Genomic DNA, 21280 nt, shown 5'->3' with positions numbered 1-21280 from the left:
AAGTTCATTATGTCTAAAATCCAGTTGCTCTGGTGGAACAAACATTTATTCATTATGCAGTTACCCATAATATTTACCCACTGAACTATACTATTTTGAAGACTTTCATACGTGTTCTTTGCATTCGAGAAGTAACTCACAGTGATTGAATTAATCATAAGAAAGAAACAAATAAAATAATGTATCCGGAACTTTTATGGGCCTCTGCAATCATCAATTACACTATCCAGTCACATTACTGTGACCACCTGTCAAAAGCCTGAATAACCCTTTTTGGACCATGTCCTGCTACCGAGTAGGAAGGTACCAACAGGGACATAGACCCATATCAACTCCAGTGCTGTGGCCAGCTGTGCCATGTTTCCCAGTGAGGATCCATGGCGCAAACAGCCTGATCATGAATATGTGAACTCATCCTGGTGCTGTTCGAACCACACACGTATACTATGAGTAGTGTGATATGTCGCATCATCCTGTTGACACTTACCATCGTGTCGAGGAAAGACCAACTGCACACAGGGGTGGACATGGGTCTCTAAGGATACTTGTGTTGAGCCATTGTACCTTCAAGCACGACGAGAAAACCCAGAGAATACTGCGGAAAGATTCACCAAGCCATCACTCTCCCTCCTGGTTGCAGGTTGTTTGCCTCAAGATGTTTCATGCCATACACACACTTATGCATCAAGGTAGTAACGTAATGGGAAAGTGAGAAAATTTTATATAAAATCCTTACAGTCTGGCATTGACTGAACAACATGAGCCAGCTGTTAGGCATAAACATTCCGACATGGTTAATCAGTCACCAACCATGTGACAACATTTGTGTATTGAGTGTGTGAACAAGCTCAGCAGGAAAGTGTAAGACAAGAACAGACCAACCTGTTTCTGTTACAGAAGTACTGTACAGGACACAACACCACCTATCTGTTCCAACGCAATACAATCACTACACACTACTAATTGTATTTGTATTATTACCAATGTCAGCACCACTTAAGTGGAATTATTAAATAATTTCCTGAAATTCCTTCATCACAGAAGCTGAAGTAAATATTCCATAATTTGAATCGAGAACTACCAATGTGAGTAACTTATCAGTACAGATCCTTGTTGTAGCAAAGCATTTTATTAAAGTATTTAATAAAGGCATGTCTTCCGGTCCAGATACCACTAAGTAGGGACCAAAAAAAGTAGCATCTATTTTTGGCAAAACTTGAATGTTATTTGTTTGTAAACGATTAGACACACAAAAATTTAAAACAGTGTCAGGATACACAAGTGAAGACAGACATAGCCTTAATTCTTTGAAACTGAGTTTTAAAATAGTGCTGATTGGGAACTTCTTGACTGTAATCTTTTCTTTTGCAAAAACCTCAACAGCAGCACCCCCCCTCCCCCCCTTTCAAAATGGCCTTTGTTTGATTGTGTTTAAGCTTTCAACAAATGATTGTTCTGTTGAAAAGCAGCACTTTCCCACCACTGAACTGAATGTCTGTCTAATTTAAGGTGTTTCTCAATAGTCTTCATCTTTTCCCCCACTCAATTCGGTGATCACAATATACGTGGAATATTAATTTCTACTTTTCTTGGTCATTCATAGCTTTGTGACCCATACCTGACAATGCTAAAAGTAGAACTGACAAAGCACTTATCACAGAAGTAGAACTGAATGTAACTCTACTTAAACATTGGAAAGAATTTCAGTACATCGAAAAACATGACATTTTGTTTTCCTATTACTATAGTGCAAAGTGCAGACACTATACAGTGACAGCCAGGTACAAGCATAAAATATCTAGAATTTTGATTGCCCGAGGGGAGAGCAATGGTTTGGGGAAACAATCTCTGCCTCCTTGTCACAGACAGCAGTCTACACACATGTTCTGCAAAAGCAGGACTAACACTGTTCACTGGGCTTGCCAATCTTTTATGATGTTGTAAGGGCATAATCAAAATCAGTGATGGACCAGGATTAGTATCTTCACTCATTTCAAAATAAGAAAACAACCAGCAACACACAGCTTGCGAGAACAGCTACCATGCAACTGCTTGTTGAACTTTGCAGAGTACTGTAAACGAGGTAGTTCAGGCCCAACTTCAAGCAGTATTCGACGCAACCACCATTCAAAACATCAGCCACGTAATTTGCCAATTTAAATTGTCCATATTATACTAACTTTTGAACTTTAGCTAACGTACATATGATCTTATTTCTCTGTATAAAATGCTAGGTCCCATGGCTGAAGAGTTCATTGCATAATGCGACACTCAACTACCCACAATTGGCATGGCACCAAAGCATTGAGCGCACTGATAAGCCGTGGCATTAGAACAGTTTTCATTTAGCAAATAGCTTCTGATGCACATTATCTTTCCAAATTGGGCTTCACCAGATGTACAATATCAGCCACCTAAGATAGATTACATTTTGACAAGAAATCAAGCTATTTCAAACTACCTCTAGTAAAATAGTTCCTCTGAATACAATTCGCTATGAAGTAGCATCCATCAGGCAATTTCGCGTTTCACATTTTGGGGCAGAAGTCACATCTATTTTGCATTTATCATACCAATAAGGTTCCTTCCAAAATATGCTGATACAACAGCCTCCTACTTAGCAATCTTATACAACTGCTCACTCGATGAAAGATCTGCACCAAAACTAGAAGTTGCAAAGGCCACACCAACACTCAAGAAAGGAAATTGGAGTAATCTGCTGAATTACAGACCCATATCACCAACGTCGATTTGCAGTAGGATTTTGGAACATATTCTGTGTTTGTACACTTGAATTACCTATAAGAAAATGGTCTATTGAAACACAGTCAGCATGGATTCAGAAAATACCATTCTTGTGAATTATTCACAAGTAGTAATTAGTGCTATCAACAGGGGATCTCAAACGTTGATTCCATATTTCTAGATTCCCAGGTGGCTTTTGGGGCACTGTTCATCACTAAAGACATATAATCAAACTGCATACCTCTGAAATACCCCTTCAGTTGTGTGACTGGGTCAGTGGTTTCCTCTCACAAAGGTCACAGTAAACAGTATTCAATGGAAAATCATTCAGTAAAACAAAAGTGATAATCAGCTTACCCAAGGAAGTGTTATAGGCCCTATGCTCTTCCTATCCACATAAACAATTTAGGAGATAATCTGGGCAGCCCCCTCATATTGTCTGCACATGATTTACCATCATCAGAAGATAAAAAACCAATTGGAAAATGGCTTAGACATGGTATCCATATGGTGTCAAAAGTGGTAATATTGTTGCTAAATAAGGAATAGTGTGAGTTCGCATGCCATGAGCACGACAGGAAATCTGATAAATATCAATAACATCATGAATCACACAAATTTAAAGGCTACCAAATCGAATCAATTAAATACTTAAGAATTACAATTATGAACAATTTAAATTGGAACAGTCACACAGATAACGTGTGGGGGAGGCAAATCGAAGACTATGTTTTATAGGTAGAACACTTAGAAGATGCAACAGGTGTACTAAAGAGACTACTTACACATCTGTTTTTTGTCCTCCACTACAGTACTGCTGTGCTGTATGGGATACTTACAATGGGAGTGACAGAGGACATTGAAGAAGTTCACAGCAGGGCAGTTTGTTTTGTATTACCAAGAAATGGGGAGAGTGATTCATAGATATGATAAGCGACTAGGGATGGCAATAATTAAAAAACGTTTTTCATTGCGGTGAGATCTTTTCATGAAATTTCAATCACCAACTTTATCCTCTGAATGATGAAATCTTTTATTGTCATCAACCTACCTAGGGAGAAATGATCATTATAAAGAAATAAGAGAAATTAATGGAATGGTAGAGAAATAGTCTGAAGGTGGTTCGAAGAACCCTCTGCCAGGCACTTCTGAATAAATTGCCGAATAGTCATGTAGCTGAAGATGTAGATGTATCAGGGGTTTGAGAAAGCAGTTATGATAGTAAAATAAACTGATTACACCAATACAACGGAACTAAAGGCCATAACTACTGCACCCCACTAGCCTAGAGTCAGTCGGTCAACAGGATCAACGGTATTCATGTCACTCCCACTTTATTCTCTGATTATTATATTGTAATGTCTTGTGCAAGATTGTTCCAGTCTTGATCATACTCTTGTTGCCTAATGTGATAACCACCAATCCGTAGCCACAGATGACTACGAACTATCATCCCATACTGAAGCCACAACTGATGGGTCATCCACAAGTCTACCAACACTGTTCCAAGTCAAGGCACAAACTGCTCTGAAACTTCAGCATCACTTGGGTTTGATTGCCTACAGAACCAGCTAGCCAGGGTCCGCATTCAACCCAACATCAAACCATCATATATCATGGTCCAACTGATGGGACAACACAAACAGTGACCTGGGAGGGATAGAATAGTCCAAGGGCATTGTGTAAATTACACACACACACACACACACACACACACACACACACACACACACACGGGTCATGGCCTTATCTGTAGCAGAGCAGCCCATGGGAAGCACTAGCGAACCAACAGGTGGGCAACCCACGAACGTATGCTCAGGACTGGTGCAGCAATCTTCAGCAGCCCTGAGTCTGTTTCTGATTCCAGCAGATTCCACTCTGGCTTTATGAAGCCACTGGTCATCATGAAAAACATTGCAACAAGATGTATTCTGACATGACAGCATAGGTTCTTTAAATAGCGGTTGGGGGGGGGGAGAGAGAGAATGTGAATTGTTCAGAGGTGAAGTAATTACCATTTAACTGCACCAGAAATTGTATACCCAGAAACGTGTGCAGGTATGGATGCGTGTGTGTTAAGAATGTTGTAGCAGTTCTGGAACATTTATTCAATGTTAATTCCTTTGAGTTTTAGGGTACGGCTTAATATTTACATTCTCCTCCAATGATGTACAGCAGTGCCAGTGCTGCTACAATGACTATTCTCTCTTCATTTTGACTTTCCCCACCGAAAGGCGCACTTAAAAATGGAAGTCCTTGTCTCATTGGGAGGTTGAGATTAACAAGTAGCTCAATAGGAGACTTGCGACTTCTGCATATTATAACATTTGATTAACACAATACTGGCAGAATGCAACTACATACATCTTTATCCATCAGCTCAAAATTTTCCGTTAGCCTACTCGGATAGCCATACCTCCCAACAATATCTTTGCTGTATAGGGATAGTTAGAATAAGAATCATTACAAATATTTTATTTCCATGTTTATGCCATTTAAGGAACCTACACACGTGGCCTCCATCCTGACGAAACAGAAGGGTTTCCAGCCTAGGAGCGGGTGACCCCTGCAGTAAGAGCCATCTGCCTGATATGAGCATAAAACACGATTCATCTGGAAAGGCCAACTGTCACCACTCAGTGGATGTCCAGTTGCGGTACTGGCACACTAATTCCAGCCTTTGTCACTGACGAACAGCAATCAAAAAGGGTGTGTGAACCAAGGATCTGCTGTGGAGGCCCATACACAGCAAAGTTCACTGAATGGTCGATGAGGAGAGACTGCTGGTAGCCCCTTGGTTAATCTGGGCAGTCAATTGCTTGCATGTCTATTTGCTCATACACATCTCTGTAGTCGTCTTTCACCCGTATCATCTATGGTACGTGGTGCACCAAAGTTGCCTCGGCACTGGTTTTGGATAGCATCATTTTGCCACGCACAGTATACTTGAACCAGGGTTGCAAGTGAACAGTTTACAAATTAGTCATTTCAGAAATGCATCTACCCTTGACCCAATAGCCAATAATCACGCCCATTTGGACGTCAGATAAATTGCTCCGTTTCCACACTATGACAAATGCACTGTTGTCCACATCCCACCATGCTTTACATACACTCCACTGATAGTGCTGCCACCTGTCATCTGTAAGTGGTTATAGCATGTCGATGTTGAACATGGGTGATGGTCCCATTAATGCGACTGGCCCATACATAAATCACAAAGGTTCACATACAACTAAATAAACAATACAAATATGAAAGAGCATTTTAAGTCTGACAGTTACAATGAAGTACTGCTATCAACATATTAAACGCCAAAATTTAAATACACAATAGTAGCATTTGCTAGTGTATGCTAGATTAGTTTAAGAAAAAATTTTAGCCTGATACACAAAAATTAGACACATTAATCTATTCTAGATTATACTTACTGGGCATCCTGCAAAAACATGCAGAAATGTTCGCAGTCGTTGCTCCCTTGAATCCACTGGGCTGTCCTCCTTAGTCAAGCACTGTAGGAGAGCTCTGATAAGACCACTGTGGTTTACTTCAAAAGGAGAGATATCAGATTCTATGACAATACTTCGCAGCTCTTGAAGCGCACCCAAGCTTTCGTTAGGCTGCAAAAACAAATATTCCAGTAATATTACATAAAATGTTACAACACAAGAGTGACAATTTAAAAGTGGGAGGTAAAAGAATGCCAGGCAGTAGTAAGGAAAGTGTTAACAGCACATTTTAATCCTCAGTAAGAAAGACAATTGCATGGATTTGTAGACAATGAAAATGTGTCATGACAACAAAAAAGTTATAATTTTAATCGAACAGCGAGTTTCTGTTTAAGGAGCATAAAGGTATTGCCTTCCTTCTGACGACAGAGTGAAATCTGGATCTTACTGCAAACTCTGACTGAAATTTATGTAACTAATTCCGCACAGCTTATGGAAAGGTTACTTCTTTAAGAAATTGACAGGATGTGGTTAGACTATAATAAACCAGCACAATATGAATTTATTTCAAACCAAATAATATTATGTGCTCATGTAAACTGGAAACCTTAGTGGAGAAACTATTGCTGTATATAGACTGTAACCATGATTAGTGCAACAATAGCAGTTTGTATGCATCTATGTGTAGCTGTGCTCATAACACATTGGGGAGCCTATGATTATTTGAGCTGGCTGGTACAATTAATACGCACTCGGTGTGAATATAGTGCAGCAGGACAGACTTACAAACATTCTACTGCTAGGTGGTCGGAGCACAAACTTCAACAACACACACACACACACACACACACACACACACACACACACACACACACACACACACACAATAAAAAAGTTTCGATAATACCTGTGACTGAAGTTTTGTGATGGCTTGAGTAAGTCTAGCAAGAACATTCATTGCTGGATGTGCTGGCCCACTGACTTCATGGCCTGAATAAATTTGAATGAAATGCTGAGCCTGTTCTCTTATCCATGTACGAGCTTTCTCCTTATTACCAGCAGAAAGATTAGGATTACTTGGCGACTTTGTGATGGAAGATTCCTATAAAAATGAGTATGTAACATTCTCAACCAAACTTTGATATTTTCATAATAATTGTATGATAAAATTTTGACAAAGCTCATCCAGAAAAGTAAATGGCAGACAAGATGCTGATGATACCACAAGACTAGCCTAGTTACTGTGTCATTCATTTTCAGAACTGACAAACTGTGAAGGAGGAGAACAAAATACTTACCTTATGAAAGTGCCTCTCTGAGGTTCCGGAGCTACTAGAATTTGCATTGCGACCCCATCGAGCAGGATTAAGACTTGCTAAAAAGCTTGTTGTTTTAGAAGTTGCTCCTGCAAAGCGGGAACGGGCTGTACCTGTTGGTGTGGACCTTCCAGAGCTGCCCAGAGAAGTTGCTGCACACATGCAATGTGAGTGAAATAACATTCACAAAATTTATGCATTTCAAACAATATTATTGAATGTTTCATTTATACAAGATTGTCAAAATAATTTGAAAAGCTTGTAAAGCTATTGCAGGGTGGATTGTTCTGCGAAATAATTGTAAAGAAAAAAAAAATTGATATGAGCACAAATTCAAGCAGCTGCCAGGTACAATTAAGTGTCAGTCTTTCTTATAGCATAGATGATAGTGCATGAGATTGTTCAGCCATTGGCTCAGGTTCGATTCTTATTAGCATTCCATGTCCAATTTTTGTATCACACTCTTGTTTGGTTTTCGGAACTAAAAAATAACATGTTTGGCAACACTGCCTCTGTCTGTCTGCTTGAATTTGCGTGCTCAACAGCCCATTGTAAGACATTTCTAGGAGCAGATGTTGACTCTGACCACACTATTGGTTATGAACTGTAGATTAAAACTGATGAAACTGCAAAAAGGTGGGAATTTAAGGAGATGGGACCTGGATAAACTGAAAGAGCCAGAGGTTGCACAGAGTTTCAGGGAGAGCATAAGCAGGGTGTATACGGGGACAAGGAAAAAAAAATTCCTGGATTTCTCCCGGATATCCCGTTTAAAAAATATGCTTTTTCCCGGGTGAAAATACACTTTCTGCTCTAAGTGACAGTAGGTTTTCCGTAGATTTTCCCTCGGGACTGTAAAACTTATCAATCCTTTGAATTGTTAACATTTTATACAATTTAATAAAAAATAAAATAAAAATAAAAAAATAAAAAAATAATAAAATAAAAAAAAGGAGAGAAGTTTTGGAAAGACCTTTGATTTGCAGCAAAATATATGTTGCATATTTTCGTATTACGAAAGTATAAATGCGAATTGCACCAAACACAGGGCGTTAGTTTCCAGAGCATTGAAACCGAGGTTGCGATGTTCTTTTGTAAGCGAGTCATATCTCAAGCCACGAGATCTCGTCAGCCGATGACAGCAGCTATTCGGAACATATAACACATGTTATAGTCAGCCAATAGCAAGATCACTGGTTACATGGCGCGAACACGCAAGAGGAAAAGTTAACGGTTTACATTAATGTACACAGTACCGTATATCTACAAGAAAAACTAAGCTTTCACATATAATGTTAGTCTCTTAAGATTAACACACTACAACAGTACCTAAGCTTTCGCATGTAATTTTGACCTTTTTTTGCGTGTGTTATACTTTAATAAGACACATCACACAAATGTGCTAGAAAAATTTAAAATTATGACATAAATGTCTCGGCTGGTCCTCAAACTGTTCAGTTTCGAACGCTCTGTGATTTAGATATCCATCCCACTTTCTCACACTTAACACAATTCATCTTGCATAAAAAGAAATTTACTTTGAAAGTAACGCTTTTCTAACTAACGTTCATAATACTATCCGGAGACTGTTAGAAATAGATTCGATTTACCAGTTGCCAGAGAGCGCCAGAAAACAGGCATTATTGTGCATGCGCAACTGCAGTGATGTAGGAAGCCCGTATGTTCGTGTGTATAAAGCACTAAGAGAGCTTACATTACACCATAAAAGAAACAGTGCATCAGAAGACACTCCAAAGAGCATCGGAATTTCGTAAACCATACTAAAATGCATAATTCGGCTTGAAGTGCAAATTGGCTTTTTCCCGATTCACAATGAAGTAGGTCCCACCTGACATTAAGTTTTTCAGTGTGTTTTTTGGGATGTAAATTTTCTTGGAGCACCAGTACTCTACGATCTCATTTTTGGTTCTTTATTACGGCATAATGCCGTATATGGCAGAAGATGATAACGTGCACTTTAAATTCAGTGAACAGTTGGAACTAGCCAATACTGTAGAATGAAACACTTCGTTTCAAATAAAATGACTGCCTTGGCGGAAAGATTAATAAAGCCACATTTCTTTAGCGAACTTGCAAAAATAACTTCACTGTTCTGCAAATGCTTGACTGCTACTAACTTGGAAACAAAATAAAATCAGAAAACTGAAATCAATAATATATTTATGCCCTCCGTAATTATGTGAATGTATTTTAATTCGCTTGATAGCTCCCAGCCACAGAAATCTGTTTTGTTTTCATTTGACATGGGAGCTGCACACGAAGAGAAGCAGCGAAATCACTTAACGTTAACACGGCTAACGTGGAGGTTAACCTCCTCCCCACTACAACTCGGACAACTCTGTGCAAGCGTGAATCTGGCAGCTAGGGCGCGCGAGAAAAATTTTTCTCGTTTGCATCTGGCTGCTTGCTGCTACTACCGATACAGCTAACAGCCAAACTTCAAGTAGCGGGAGAAGGTACTGCTTAATACGCGAGTCAAATGCGCATGCGCAACAGATCGCTGGCAATTGGTCAAACGAACCTAATGTGAACAGCTGTGACGTCATGCTCATAGCTAGCAGTTTATTGTTACGAAGAATTACAGTCTGCGCCCTACGCCATTTGACATATTTTTGCTATTTGCAGACGCTTGTGCGTGCACGGTTTTTTGTTGTTGTAAATCGCACATTTCCTTTGCCACTAAAGTTTTATTTTTTTCCCCCTCGTTTATATTTTATTGTAGCAGTATCATTCTCCAGTAAAAGGATATAATAACATTCTTTACTAGAGAATCTATTCTGCAGTCAAAATTACAAAAATTTAACTGAAAACTAAAACAATGAAAAATTCCTGGAATTCCGAAAAATTCCCGGGTTTTTCCCGGTTTTCTCCCAGATGAAAAAATTCAGGGGTTTTTCCCGGATCGTATACACCCTGATAAGGGACCAATTGACAGGAATGGGGGAAAAAAATACAGTAGAAGAAGAATGGGTAGCTTTGAGGAATGAAATAGTGAAGGCAGCAGAGTATCAAGTAGGTAAAAAGACGAGGGCTAGTAGAAATCCTTGGGTAACAGAAGAGATACTGAATTTAATTGACGAAAGGAGAAAATATAAAAAATGCAGTAAGTGAAGCAGGCAAAAAGGAATGCAAACGTCTCAAAAATGAGATCGACAGGAAGTTCAAAATGGCTAAGCAGGGATGGCTAGAGGACAAATGTAAGGATGTAGAGGCTTATCTCACTAGGGGGTAAGATAGATACGGCCTACAGGAAAATAAAAGATACCTTTGGAGAAAAGAGAACTACTTGCATGAACATCAAGAGCTCAGATTGAAACCCAGTTCTAAGCAAAGAAGGGAAAGCAGAAAGGTGGAAGGAGTGTATAGTAGGTCTATACAAGGGCGATGTATTTGAGGACAATATTATGGAAATGGAAGAGTATGTAGATGAATATGAAATGGGAGATACGATACTGCGTGAAGAGTTTGACAGAGCACTGAAAGACCTAAGTCTAAACAAGGCCCCGGGAGTCGACAACATTCCATCAGAACTACTGACAGCCTCGGGAGAGCCAGTCCTGACGAAACTCTACCATCTGGTGAGCAAGATGTATGAGACAGGCGAAATTCCCTCAGACTTCAAGAAGAATATAATAATTCCAATCCCAAAGAAAGCAGGTGTTGACAGATGTGAAAATTACCGAACTATCAGTTTAATACGTCACAGCTGCAAAATACTAACGCGAATTCTTTACAGACGAATGGAAAAACTGGTAGAAGCCGACCTCGGGGAAGATCAGTTTGGATTACGTAGAAATGTTGGAACACATGAGGCAATACTGACCCTACGACTTATCTTAGAAGAAAGATTAAGGAAAGGCAAACCTACGTTTCTAGCATTTGTAGACTTAGAGAAAGCTTTTGACAATGTTGACTAGAATACTCTGTTTCAAATTCTGAAGGTGGCAGGGGTAAAATACAGGGAGTGAAAGGCTATTTACAATTTGTACAGAAAGCAGATGGCAGTTATAAGAGTCGAGGGACATGAAAGGGAAGCAGTGGTTGGGAAGGGAGTAAGACAGGGTTGTAGCCTCTCCCCGGTGTTATTCAATCCGTATATTGAGCAAGTAGTAAAGGAAACAAAACAAAAATTTAGAGTAGGAATTAAAATCCATGGAGAAGAAATAAATACTTTGAGGTTCGCCAATGACACTGTAATTCTGTCAGAGGCAGCAAAGGACTTGGAAGAGCATTTGAACGCAATGGACAGTGTCTTGAAAGGAGGATATAAGATGAACATCAACAAAAGCAAAACGAGGATAATGGAATGTAGTCAAATTAAGTCTGGTGGTGATGTGGGAATTAGACTAGGAAATGAGACACTTAAAGTAGTAAATGAGGTTTGCTATTTGGGGAGCAAAATAACTGATGATGGTCGAAGTATAGAGGATATAAAATGTAGACTGGCAATGGCAAGGAAAGCGTTTCTGAAGAAGATAAATTTATTAACATCGAGTATAGATTTAAGTGTCAGCAAGTCATTTCTGTAAGTATTTGTATGGAGTGTAGCCATGTATGGAAGTGAAAAATGGATGATAAATAGTTTGTACAAGAAGGGAATAGAAGCTTTCGAAATGTGGTATTACAGGAGAATGCTGAAGATTAGATGGTTAGATCACATAACTAATGAGGAAGTATTGAATAGGATTGGGGAGAAGAGAAGTTTGTGGCACAACTTGACTAGAAGAAGGGATCGGTTGCTAGACCACTTTCTGAGGCATCAAGGGATAACCAATTTACTACTGGAGGGCAGCGTGGAGGGTAAACATCGTAGAGGGAGACCAAGAGATGAATACACTAAGCAGATTCAGAAGGACGTAGGCTGCAGTAGGTACTGAGAGAGAAAGAATCTTGCACAGGGTAGGGTAGCATGGAGAGCTGCATCAAACCAGTCTCAGGACTGAAGAAGACCACCACCACCACCACCACCACCACCACCACAACAACAACAACAACAACCACCACAACAACAACCAACAGCCTCAGAGGCTGATTTCAATGCTAATTAACTCCAACAGTGCAACATATCTAATGTTTTTTATCTATTATTTCTCAACACAACCTACCTTGCAGCACCTTTACAAGCTTTAAAGACCGTCCTGTATGTAAGAACAATATTATGTAAAGGACAGATTGCTACTTACCTTATAGGGAGACATTAAAGTGCAGACAGGCACAATAGACTGCTATATATTTAGCTTTCAACCAAAAGTTCTTCTTCTGAAGTAGAAACAAAACACACACACACACACACACACACACACACACACACACACACACACACACAAAGTTTTATATAGATGCTACATGATTTCCAAACTGCTTTGCTCGCATAAGCGTTCAACACACACACACACACACACACACACACACACACACACACACACACACACTTTTGAGCCAGAAGCTAGAAAGTATTGCAGTGTTTTCATTACGCCTGTCTGCGACTCCATGTCTCCTCTATATGGTGAGTAACAATCTACCCATTTCAGAACATTATTGTTATTCTATCCTGGACTTTCCACCATTTTGTTTATATATAAAAGGATGACATAAAACTGCAAAAAACATCTGGTACATTTGCAGGTATAACAGGAGTATACAAAGATTATTTGAAAACAACAACTTATTTTGTACAGACTGGCATACGTAGAAATGCTAAGTTAAACCAATGAATTTTAAGCAGCTATTATCTCCTGAAGAACTTGTAATGAGGTCAGGTGCCCCTTACATATTGAGTACAATATATCTTTGCCAAACACAGGTTGCAGTAGGTAATATAGATAGTCAAGTGGCCAGTGCACCAGGTAGTCAGTGTTGAGACTCCGAGAAAGTAAGTTGTTGGCTGCCAAGTGCACAGGGCGGATTTAGGAAGGATGGCCGACCGCATTTACAAGTGTTTAACAGCCGTGTGTGTCACCCAATGCTGTGGACGTAACCTACAGCAAATACGAAAATGGCATTTATTGAGCGACTAGTTGATGCGTTCCAATGTTCATTTGTGCACCGTGATTACAAGACAACTGCACCAGGTACCCACAAATTGAATTGCAATGAGGATTGTGCTTTCAGTGCCACACAAAGAACATTGGCATGTGACGATATTAAGAGGCGACCTGTGATGAATTAAACATAATTATTTTGTCAACGAAGGGAATATCTGCCTCATTTGTGCTGTTTAAACAATATATGCAGAACCTTAACAACACACTAGGTATCCATTATTGCTACCTGACATCCTGATTAGTTTGTAGAATTTGATACGAAACAACTCCCATGCAAATATTAACCAATCAGTCTTTATCAGTTGCACATGGTCAAACTACTCTAAACAGTTAGGCTATTATTCACTAGTCAACAATGGTGTGTTAATATGGGAGTGTCTCAAACAACAAAATTTTTTAGCTTCTTGTGTCTGCCTGTTTACACATTATTTTTCTTTATGGCAACATCATTTTTTTTCTGAATCATGTATTTTGTAACATCCTCACTGCATTACCAACAGAAGATTGTAATGGCTCTGTACTAAGGGGAATACAGCAGAGGAATCAATGGAATGTTGCTGCAAAAGGTGTGGGAAATATTCTAGTTGACCCCACTTTCCTGCAAAAATCTTGCCAAGAGGAAATGAAGGCTATACTGGCCACGAAAGAAATTTTGTTCAACGCAACAACTGTAAAAGCTGATGACATGCAGAGCAGTGATTTACAAATCACACTGATAAGTCACTTAAATGCACTTTCAGAGGAATGTTTTAATAGTTTTACAGTTGGTTGAATGGTAATCATCCGACAAGCAAAATATTACTTCCAATTTTTCTGGCTTTTCGGGGTAAGTAGTAATCTTCAAAAGATCATAATCGATTTTAGGATTTAGGAAGAGAAAATCAGTCAAATAAACAATACCTATAGTTGCAACAGGTCCCAACAGGTCCCAACAAGAAACACAACCTGTTGCAACTACTAGTATTGTTTGTTCGTTTGCAACACGTCACAGCAACGAATACGTCCTGTTACAACTAGCACTTCAAGGATGTGGTCCAGGACATAATAGGTTATACTACCTGAAGAACTTTAAGCCAATGGTTGGATTGAGCACAGAACTACTGCTCGGAAACCCCATGGCCTGCTGTGTAGGTCGACCTGTATGGCAGGATAAATAAAATAAAAAAAAGTGCCTCGAGCTAGGAGGTTATAAAACCCCACAGTGCAGATATTCTGAAAGTTTGCTGTTTGTGTGCCAGGTTTGATTGAAATTGATCCAGGAGTTGGAGGGGTGGGGGGGAGTTGAGTTGGAGGGGTGGGGGGGGAGTTGAGTTGGAGGGGTGGGGGGGGAGTTGAGTTGGAGGGGTGGGGGGGGAGTTGAGTTGGAGGGGTGGGGGGGGAGTTGAGTTGGAGGGGTGGGGGGGGAGTTGAGTTGGAGGGGTGGGGGGGAGTTGAGTTGGAGGGGTGGGGGGGAGTTGAGTTGGAGGGGTGGGGGGGAGTTGAGTTGGAGGGGTGGGGGGGAGTTGAGTTGGAGGGGTGGGGGGGAGTTGAGTTGGAGGGGTGGGGGGGAGTTGAGTTGGAGGGGTGGGGGGGAGTTGAGTTGGAGGGGTGGGGGGGAGTTGAGTTGGAGGGGTGGGGGGGAGTTGAGTTGGAGGGGTGGGGGGGAGTTGAGTTGGAGGGGGGGAGTTGAGTTGGAGGGGGGGAGTTGAGTTGGAGGGGGGGAGTTGGAGGGTGGAGGGAAGCACCCCCCCAACACACACACACACACACACACACACACACACACACACACACACACACAGATATATATATATATATATATGTGTGTGTGCATACAAGCACCATTTGTGGATATGACAGGGGCCCTGGTAGGTGCCCCTTTGTTAGCTATAGCAGACTTCAATATTAAATTCATCACACAAACTGGTGCCTCTAGCTGTATTACTATTTGAATAACCAGAAGTATGAAATGTTTCTCGAAGTGTGTACAAACTTTAGGTATTAGTGGTTATGTTCGCTCTAGAATAATGAAAATAGGCCCTTCCTGTCCTAGACTGGCAATCTCGCTCTAAGTTGGCTGTCTATCCTGGTTTATCTCCTCCTGCCCCACTCTCCCTATCCATCTTCTCATCCATCCATCTTAACCTTCCCCCAGCTGTGCCCACCCATAAATGTCACCGCTGCAACACAGGCCGATAAAGCATGCTCATACTGCTACCACCACACACCTGTGATGGAAGCAGCCTATACTTTATGGGTTTGAAAACTGTATTTTACCTCTGACATAAAGGCTGTCATTCATTTTGTTAAAGCAGATCAATACTATAGCAACAATGCAATACCAATGTCATGCACAGCAGCCTACATGTTGGAGGCTGGAAAACTGTACCTTGCCTGGTAAAGTAGGCCAATACTATTCCCACACAACTATTGTCACGCAAGGCAGGGGCTGGAAATACACATTTTGGTCTGTGTCTTCCCTCCCATTGGAGGTAATACACTCCACAGTGCAGATACTCGGGAGGTTTGTTTTTTGTGAACCACATTTGGTCGAAATCGATCCAGGAATTTGGGAGAAGATCCAGGGCACACATACAAGCTGCTATACATGTACATGTCATTTGCATGCGGCTTTGCTCACACACATTTACGTAACATATATTGTATATATCACCTCCATGACCCTCTTTGTGCAACTCTCTCCCCCTCTCCCTCAATTCCATAGACCCATCCCCTCCTGTCTTTTATCTCTGTCAACCTCTATGTCCCCTTTTCTCGATCATCTCCTCCTCCTCACTTCTCCCTATTCTCCACCTAACCTCTGTCCACCACCTCCTCCCTAGCTCCCCTAAACTACCCCTTGTGGGCCCCTCTCACTAGCCATCTCCTCATGTACTTAAATACCTATCCATCTCCTCCTCTACTCTCTCAACCTTCCCCCAGCTGTTCCCATCTGCATGTGTAGCCCCTGCAAAAATAGGTTGATAAATCACCCCAATAGTATGACCTTAACACGTCCACCATGAAGGGCAGCCTACATGCCAGGGGCTTTGAATCTTTTCTGCCCCTGCCATATAGGCTGCCACACAAAGCAAGTTGAAGTAGTACGGCAATACTACCACATCATAACATGCCCGTTGTGCTTGGCAGCCTACAAGTTGGGGGCTAGTGAACTGCCCTGCAAAGCAGGTCGATAAGGCAGGCCAATACTTTTCCATCACCACTCATATTCCGTGCAGGGTGGCCTACATGGCAGGGGCTGAAAGGGGGGGGGGGGGAATTAAAAAAAAGTTTGCCACTATACTTCCACTCCTATTCCAGTTTACCACAGACATATTAACTACAATTATTGATACCACTTCCATTCACAATAAATTTAATCAACAACCAACATTCTTTCTCAGAAACAGGGAAGAACTAACTAGTCACCACAAAGAAGTATTCACTTTCATGAAACTATTTTCAGAGCAGACTTATCCTCATAACACAGAACAAGGCAAGAGACAAAAGACAAAAGAATTAAAATTTATGCCATTCTCACCAGACGGATATTTAGTTACTGGATAACCTCTTTACCATCTAGATCTAGATGCAATCTAATATAGTGACAATACTTACAAAAGAAGGCTAACATTCACACAAGATAAAATTATTTAAGAAAAGTTCTGTAGAACAGGCAAGAAATTAATTTTACCTAACTATTTTCCTAGTATATGTATTACTAGTTTTTCAACAGCTTTCACAGCAAAGTTATAAAAGATGTAATATTACTGTAGCATCTTGATCCAAAAAAATTTAAGCATATACTCAAAATCTGCTAAGTTAAGAAACAATTTTACTTAACACTTATGTGCACAAACATAGCAAATAACAACACATTCTTTTTGTTCTGCTTCTGGGAAATATGACAAAATGTATCACTAAGTCATCACTTTTTAATTAAAACAATTACAGTTGTGTACCACAGTCATTTTCTTATTTTCAGAGCTCACAATGATATGTACTTTAAGGTTTATAGCTTCCTTAGTATGTAAATCTGGTAATTTTGAGAAGCCTACCTTTTGAGAAAAAATCCTGCATCACTGAAGAGGATAAACTATCATCTTGACGAGATTTCCTATTTGATGTCATATTTCTTTTAGGTGTTCGCTTCCTTTTTAGAACATCACTTAGACGTCTATAACAAATCACAAATTTTGTTTATTAGCTAACATTATACATTACATCATACAACACAGTACATAGTATTGAACTGTAGCAGATTAGAAAAAAACAGCACTGTGCATCACTTAAATGCTTGCTTTGAAAATTATAGTGTTTGCTGAAGTCTACAAGGACAAGTCTTTCATCCTAACTGTACTCATTCATTCATTCCACGAAGACATGGTGAGTTCATTTTCAAATGCCAGCATGCTATTTTACACTTTGCATGTATTAAGTAATAAAAAGAACAAATCATCACATGCAAAGGAACAAAGCTGTTTCTATTGAATAAGTGATACAAACTTATTCAAGCATTAAAACTCCATTAATATCTCTCTTCCTCTTAGATTACACAGTATTCAGATCAATTTAATTGTTCTAATATGAGGGCAGTTCAATAAGTAATGCAACACATTTTTTTTCTCGGCCCATTTTGATTGAAAAAACCGGAAATTTCTTGTGGAATATTTTCAAACATTCCCGCTTCGTCTCGTATAGTTTCATTGACATCCGACAGGTGGCAGCGCTGTACGGAGCTGTTAAAATGGCGTCTGTAACGGATGTGCGTTGCAAACAACGGGCAGTGATCGAGTTTCTTTTGGCGGAAAACCAGGGCATCTCAGATATTCATAGGCGCTTGCAGAATGTCTACGGTGATCTGGCAGTGGACAAAAGCACGGTGAGTCGTTAGGCAAAGCGTGTGTCATCATCGCCGCAAGGTCAAGCAAGACTGTCTAATCTCCCGCGTGCGGGCCAGCCGTGCACAGCTGTGACTCCTGCAATGGCGGAGCGTGCGAACACACTCGTTCGAGATGATCGACGGATCACCATCAAACAACTCAGTGCTCAACTTGACATCTCTGTTGGTAGTGCTGTCACAATTGTTCACCAGTAGGGATATTCAAAGGTTTGTTCCCGCTGGGTCCCTCGTTGTCTAACCGAACACCATAAAGAGCAAAGGAGAACCATCTGTGCGGAATTGCTTGCTCGTCATGTGGCTGAGGGTGACAATTTCTTGTCAAAGATTGTTACAGGCGATGAAACATGGGTTCATCACTTCGAACCTGAAACAAAACGGCAATCAATGGAGTGGCGCCACACCCATTCCCCTACCAAGAAAAAGTTTAAAGCCATACCCTCAGCCGGTATAGTCATGGTTACAGTCTTCTGGGACGCTGAAGGGGTTACTCTGTTCGATGTCCTTCCCCATGGTCAAATGATCAACTCTGAAGTGTATTGTGCTACTGTTCAGAAATTGAAGAAACGACTTCAGTGTGTTCGTAGGCACAAAAATCTGAACAAACTTCTCCTTCTTCATGACAACGCAAGACCTCACACAAGTCTTCGCACCCGAGAGGAGCTCACAAAACTTCAGTGGACTGTTCTTACTCATGCACCCTACAGCCCCGATCTCGCACTGTTGGATTTCCATATGTTTGGCCCAATGAAGGACGCAATCCGTGGGAGGCACTACGCGGATGATGAAGAAGTTATTGATGCAGTACGACGTTGGCTCCGACATCGACCAGTGGAATGGTACCGTGCAGGCATACAGGCCCTCATTTCAAGGTGGCGTAAGGCCGTAGCACTGAATGGAGATTACGTTGAAAAATAGTGTTGTGTAGCTAAAAGATTGGGGAATAACCTGGTGTATTTCAATGCTGAATAAAACAACCCCTGTTTCAGAAAAAAAAAGTGTTGCATTACTTATTGAACTGCCCTCGTAGATCACCTGCCATCACAAACAAAGAACTCATTTTGGTTAACTGTAGAATGTGAAATCAACACAGTTCATATGCTAATTTTCATAGGCATACATAGGACTGTTCCATTAGTATTAAAAAGCATAGGTAAATTCTGACAGACTAATGGGGCAAATTTTATAAGGAGATGAGCACTGATATGGTTAACAGTTTCACTCTTTCTTTTATTTCACAAATTTATTTCACTGCTCAAACAATACATTCTCAATGTTGCGTGCTTATGGGATTATGAACAGACAAACAGCATTGTTTCAGTATTGACGAAGAGTGTGGTTCTGTGCCATACATGCTATAATTATAGATTTGGCACCTATAACAATAAATTTAAGATATATTTGATAGAAGTGTTATAAGCAAGAAGGTGTGTTCTGATCATCCACATAACTTTCCTTAAATTGACATACAAATGCATTATTGTAATGGAAGGAAATTCACATTTTGCTGTGCTATCACACTATCTGCTTTGAGGCAATAAAAAATGACATCAATGAAATTCACAAAAGAAATTTACAAGTCAGTTACAAACATCATTCCGGTTAGTAAATAAAAATTAAAGAAATGTATACTGGCAGCTGAGCTTAGGCTGTAATTACTAAGACAAAGGAAAAAAAAAACTTTGTTCTTATGCTATTCAATTCCATCAAAGCAACACTGATCAACTGTCAACAGCAACAATGCTCTCTTCCAGGCTTGCACCTCACTTTCTTTTCATAATCAGATTATTTACTTGAGCTTTTTATATTTGTTTAGTGCCCCTCTGTTGCGTTAATTATTTCATTTTCTGTCAGGTAGTAATAATTTAGTTTCCAGAAGGCCCATCAGTTTCAGATAACTTCATCATTGACACACAGTTCTCTCAAAATGCATCACCTGACACCATCTTATTGTACAGGGTGCCAGCCAGTCATGGAATATTTTGGGATTTAGTTTGAACATTTTATTTCAAAGCCCTCAGCCAAGTCTCTGCAAGTTTTCTCCCGGCATAACATTTGCCGTGACTATGTGATCCAAGTTACCTGTGTTTCAGAACCACGGCAGTTCTGTCTGGTTAAAGCCATCTAAAGGTGATGCCCTCAACCCTCTGCTGAATTTGCTGGTGAATTCACACTGTCAGTTAAGCCAATAGCATGTATAGAAGTCTGGGGGTTCTGGAGAGCAGAACACAGTCTGCTTCATTTTCTTGCGATTTAGATTTCAATTGGACCAGACATCTCTCTTGGGAGACAGCCCCTGGCTAGATACTCCATAACCGGTCACCAAAAGAACTTAACATGAACCGCCACCTCTACTATTGCCTACTTTTTTTAGTTCGTTCAATCTCATAGACTGACCTAAACCTGGTAATTTCCTTCCCTATGCATCTCACATGTATTCCACATACTGAATTAAATCCTCTTTATTTAATGAAATTTCCTGTTCTCATTTAACATCAACCTAGATGACCTCTCCCAAGTTCTGACCGCCTGACAATCTGCATATTATTTCATTTATGAAACATGATGTAAAAGTTGCAGAGCTTCCCAGTAAGTCATTAATTGTCATTTAAATTCATTTTTTCATGAACAATTCTATGTGCTATTATTGAAGAAAACAATCCCAGTAATTTGAGCCATGGTATTTTGAGGTTCCGTGAAATGGGAGCTGGTCTTAAGAAAATTAAAATTTTACATAAAATCAGAGTAAAAACACATTTTCATGTGTTGTCCGCATGTAAGTTTTAACACTTTCGAATGTGTTGCATTTTGAACTTTCTTTCAATT

The 21280-nt window shown here is 40.2% G+C and overlaps 1 protein-coding gene across 4 annotated transcripts in view; it reads right to left on the bottom strand.

Moving 5' to 3' along the window:
* LOC124594785 (E3 ubiquitin-protein ligase TRIP12) overlaps positions 1-21280 on the bottom strand; it is a 232545-nt gene that overhangs the window by 71782 nt on the left and 139483 nt on the right. For all 4 annotated transcript variants that reach the window (XM_047133192.1, XM_047133195.1, XM_047133193.1 and 1 more), the window contains exons 19-22: positions 17613-17731; positions 7493-7662; positions 7102-7296; positions 6177-6365 (exon numbers count right to left, since the gene is read on the bottom strand). In XM_047133192.1, coding sequence (XP_046989148.1) covers positions 6177-6365; positions 7102-7296; positions 7493-7662; positions 17613-17731 — 673 coding nt within the window. The remainder of the gene's footprint in view (positions 1-6176; positions 6366-7101; positions 7297-7492; positions 7663-17612; positions 17732-21280) is intronic.

The sequence above is a fragment of the Schistocerca americana genome, chromosome 2 (assembly GCF_021461395.2).
Source record: "Schistocerca americana isolate TAMUIC-IGC-003095 chromosome 2, iqSchAmer2.1, whole genome shotgun sequence".
Lineage (NCBI taxonomy): Eukaryota > Metazoa > Arthropoda > Insecta > Orthoptera > Acrididae > Schistocerca > Schistocerca americana.
This window is presented reverse-complemented; position numbering and strand designations above follow the sequence as displayed.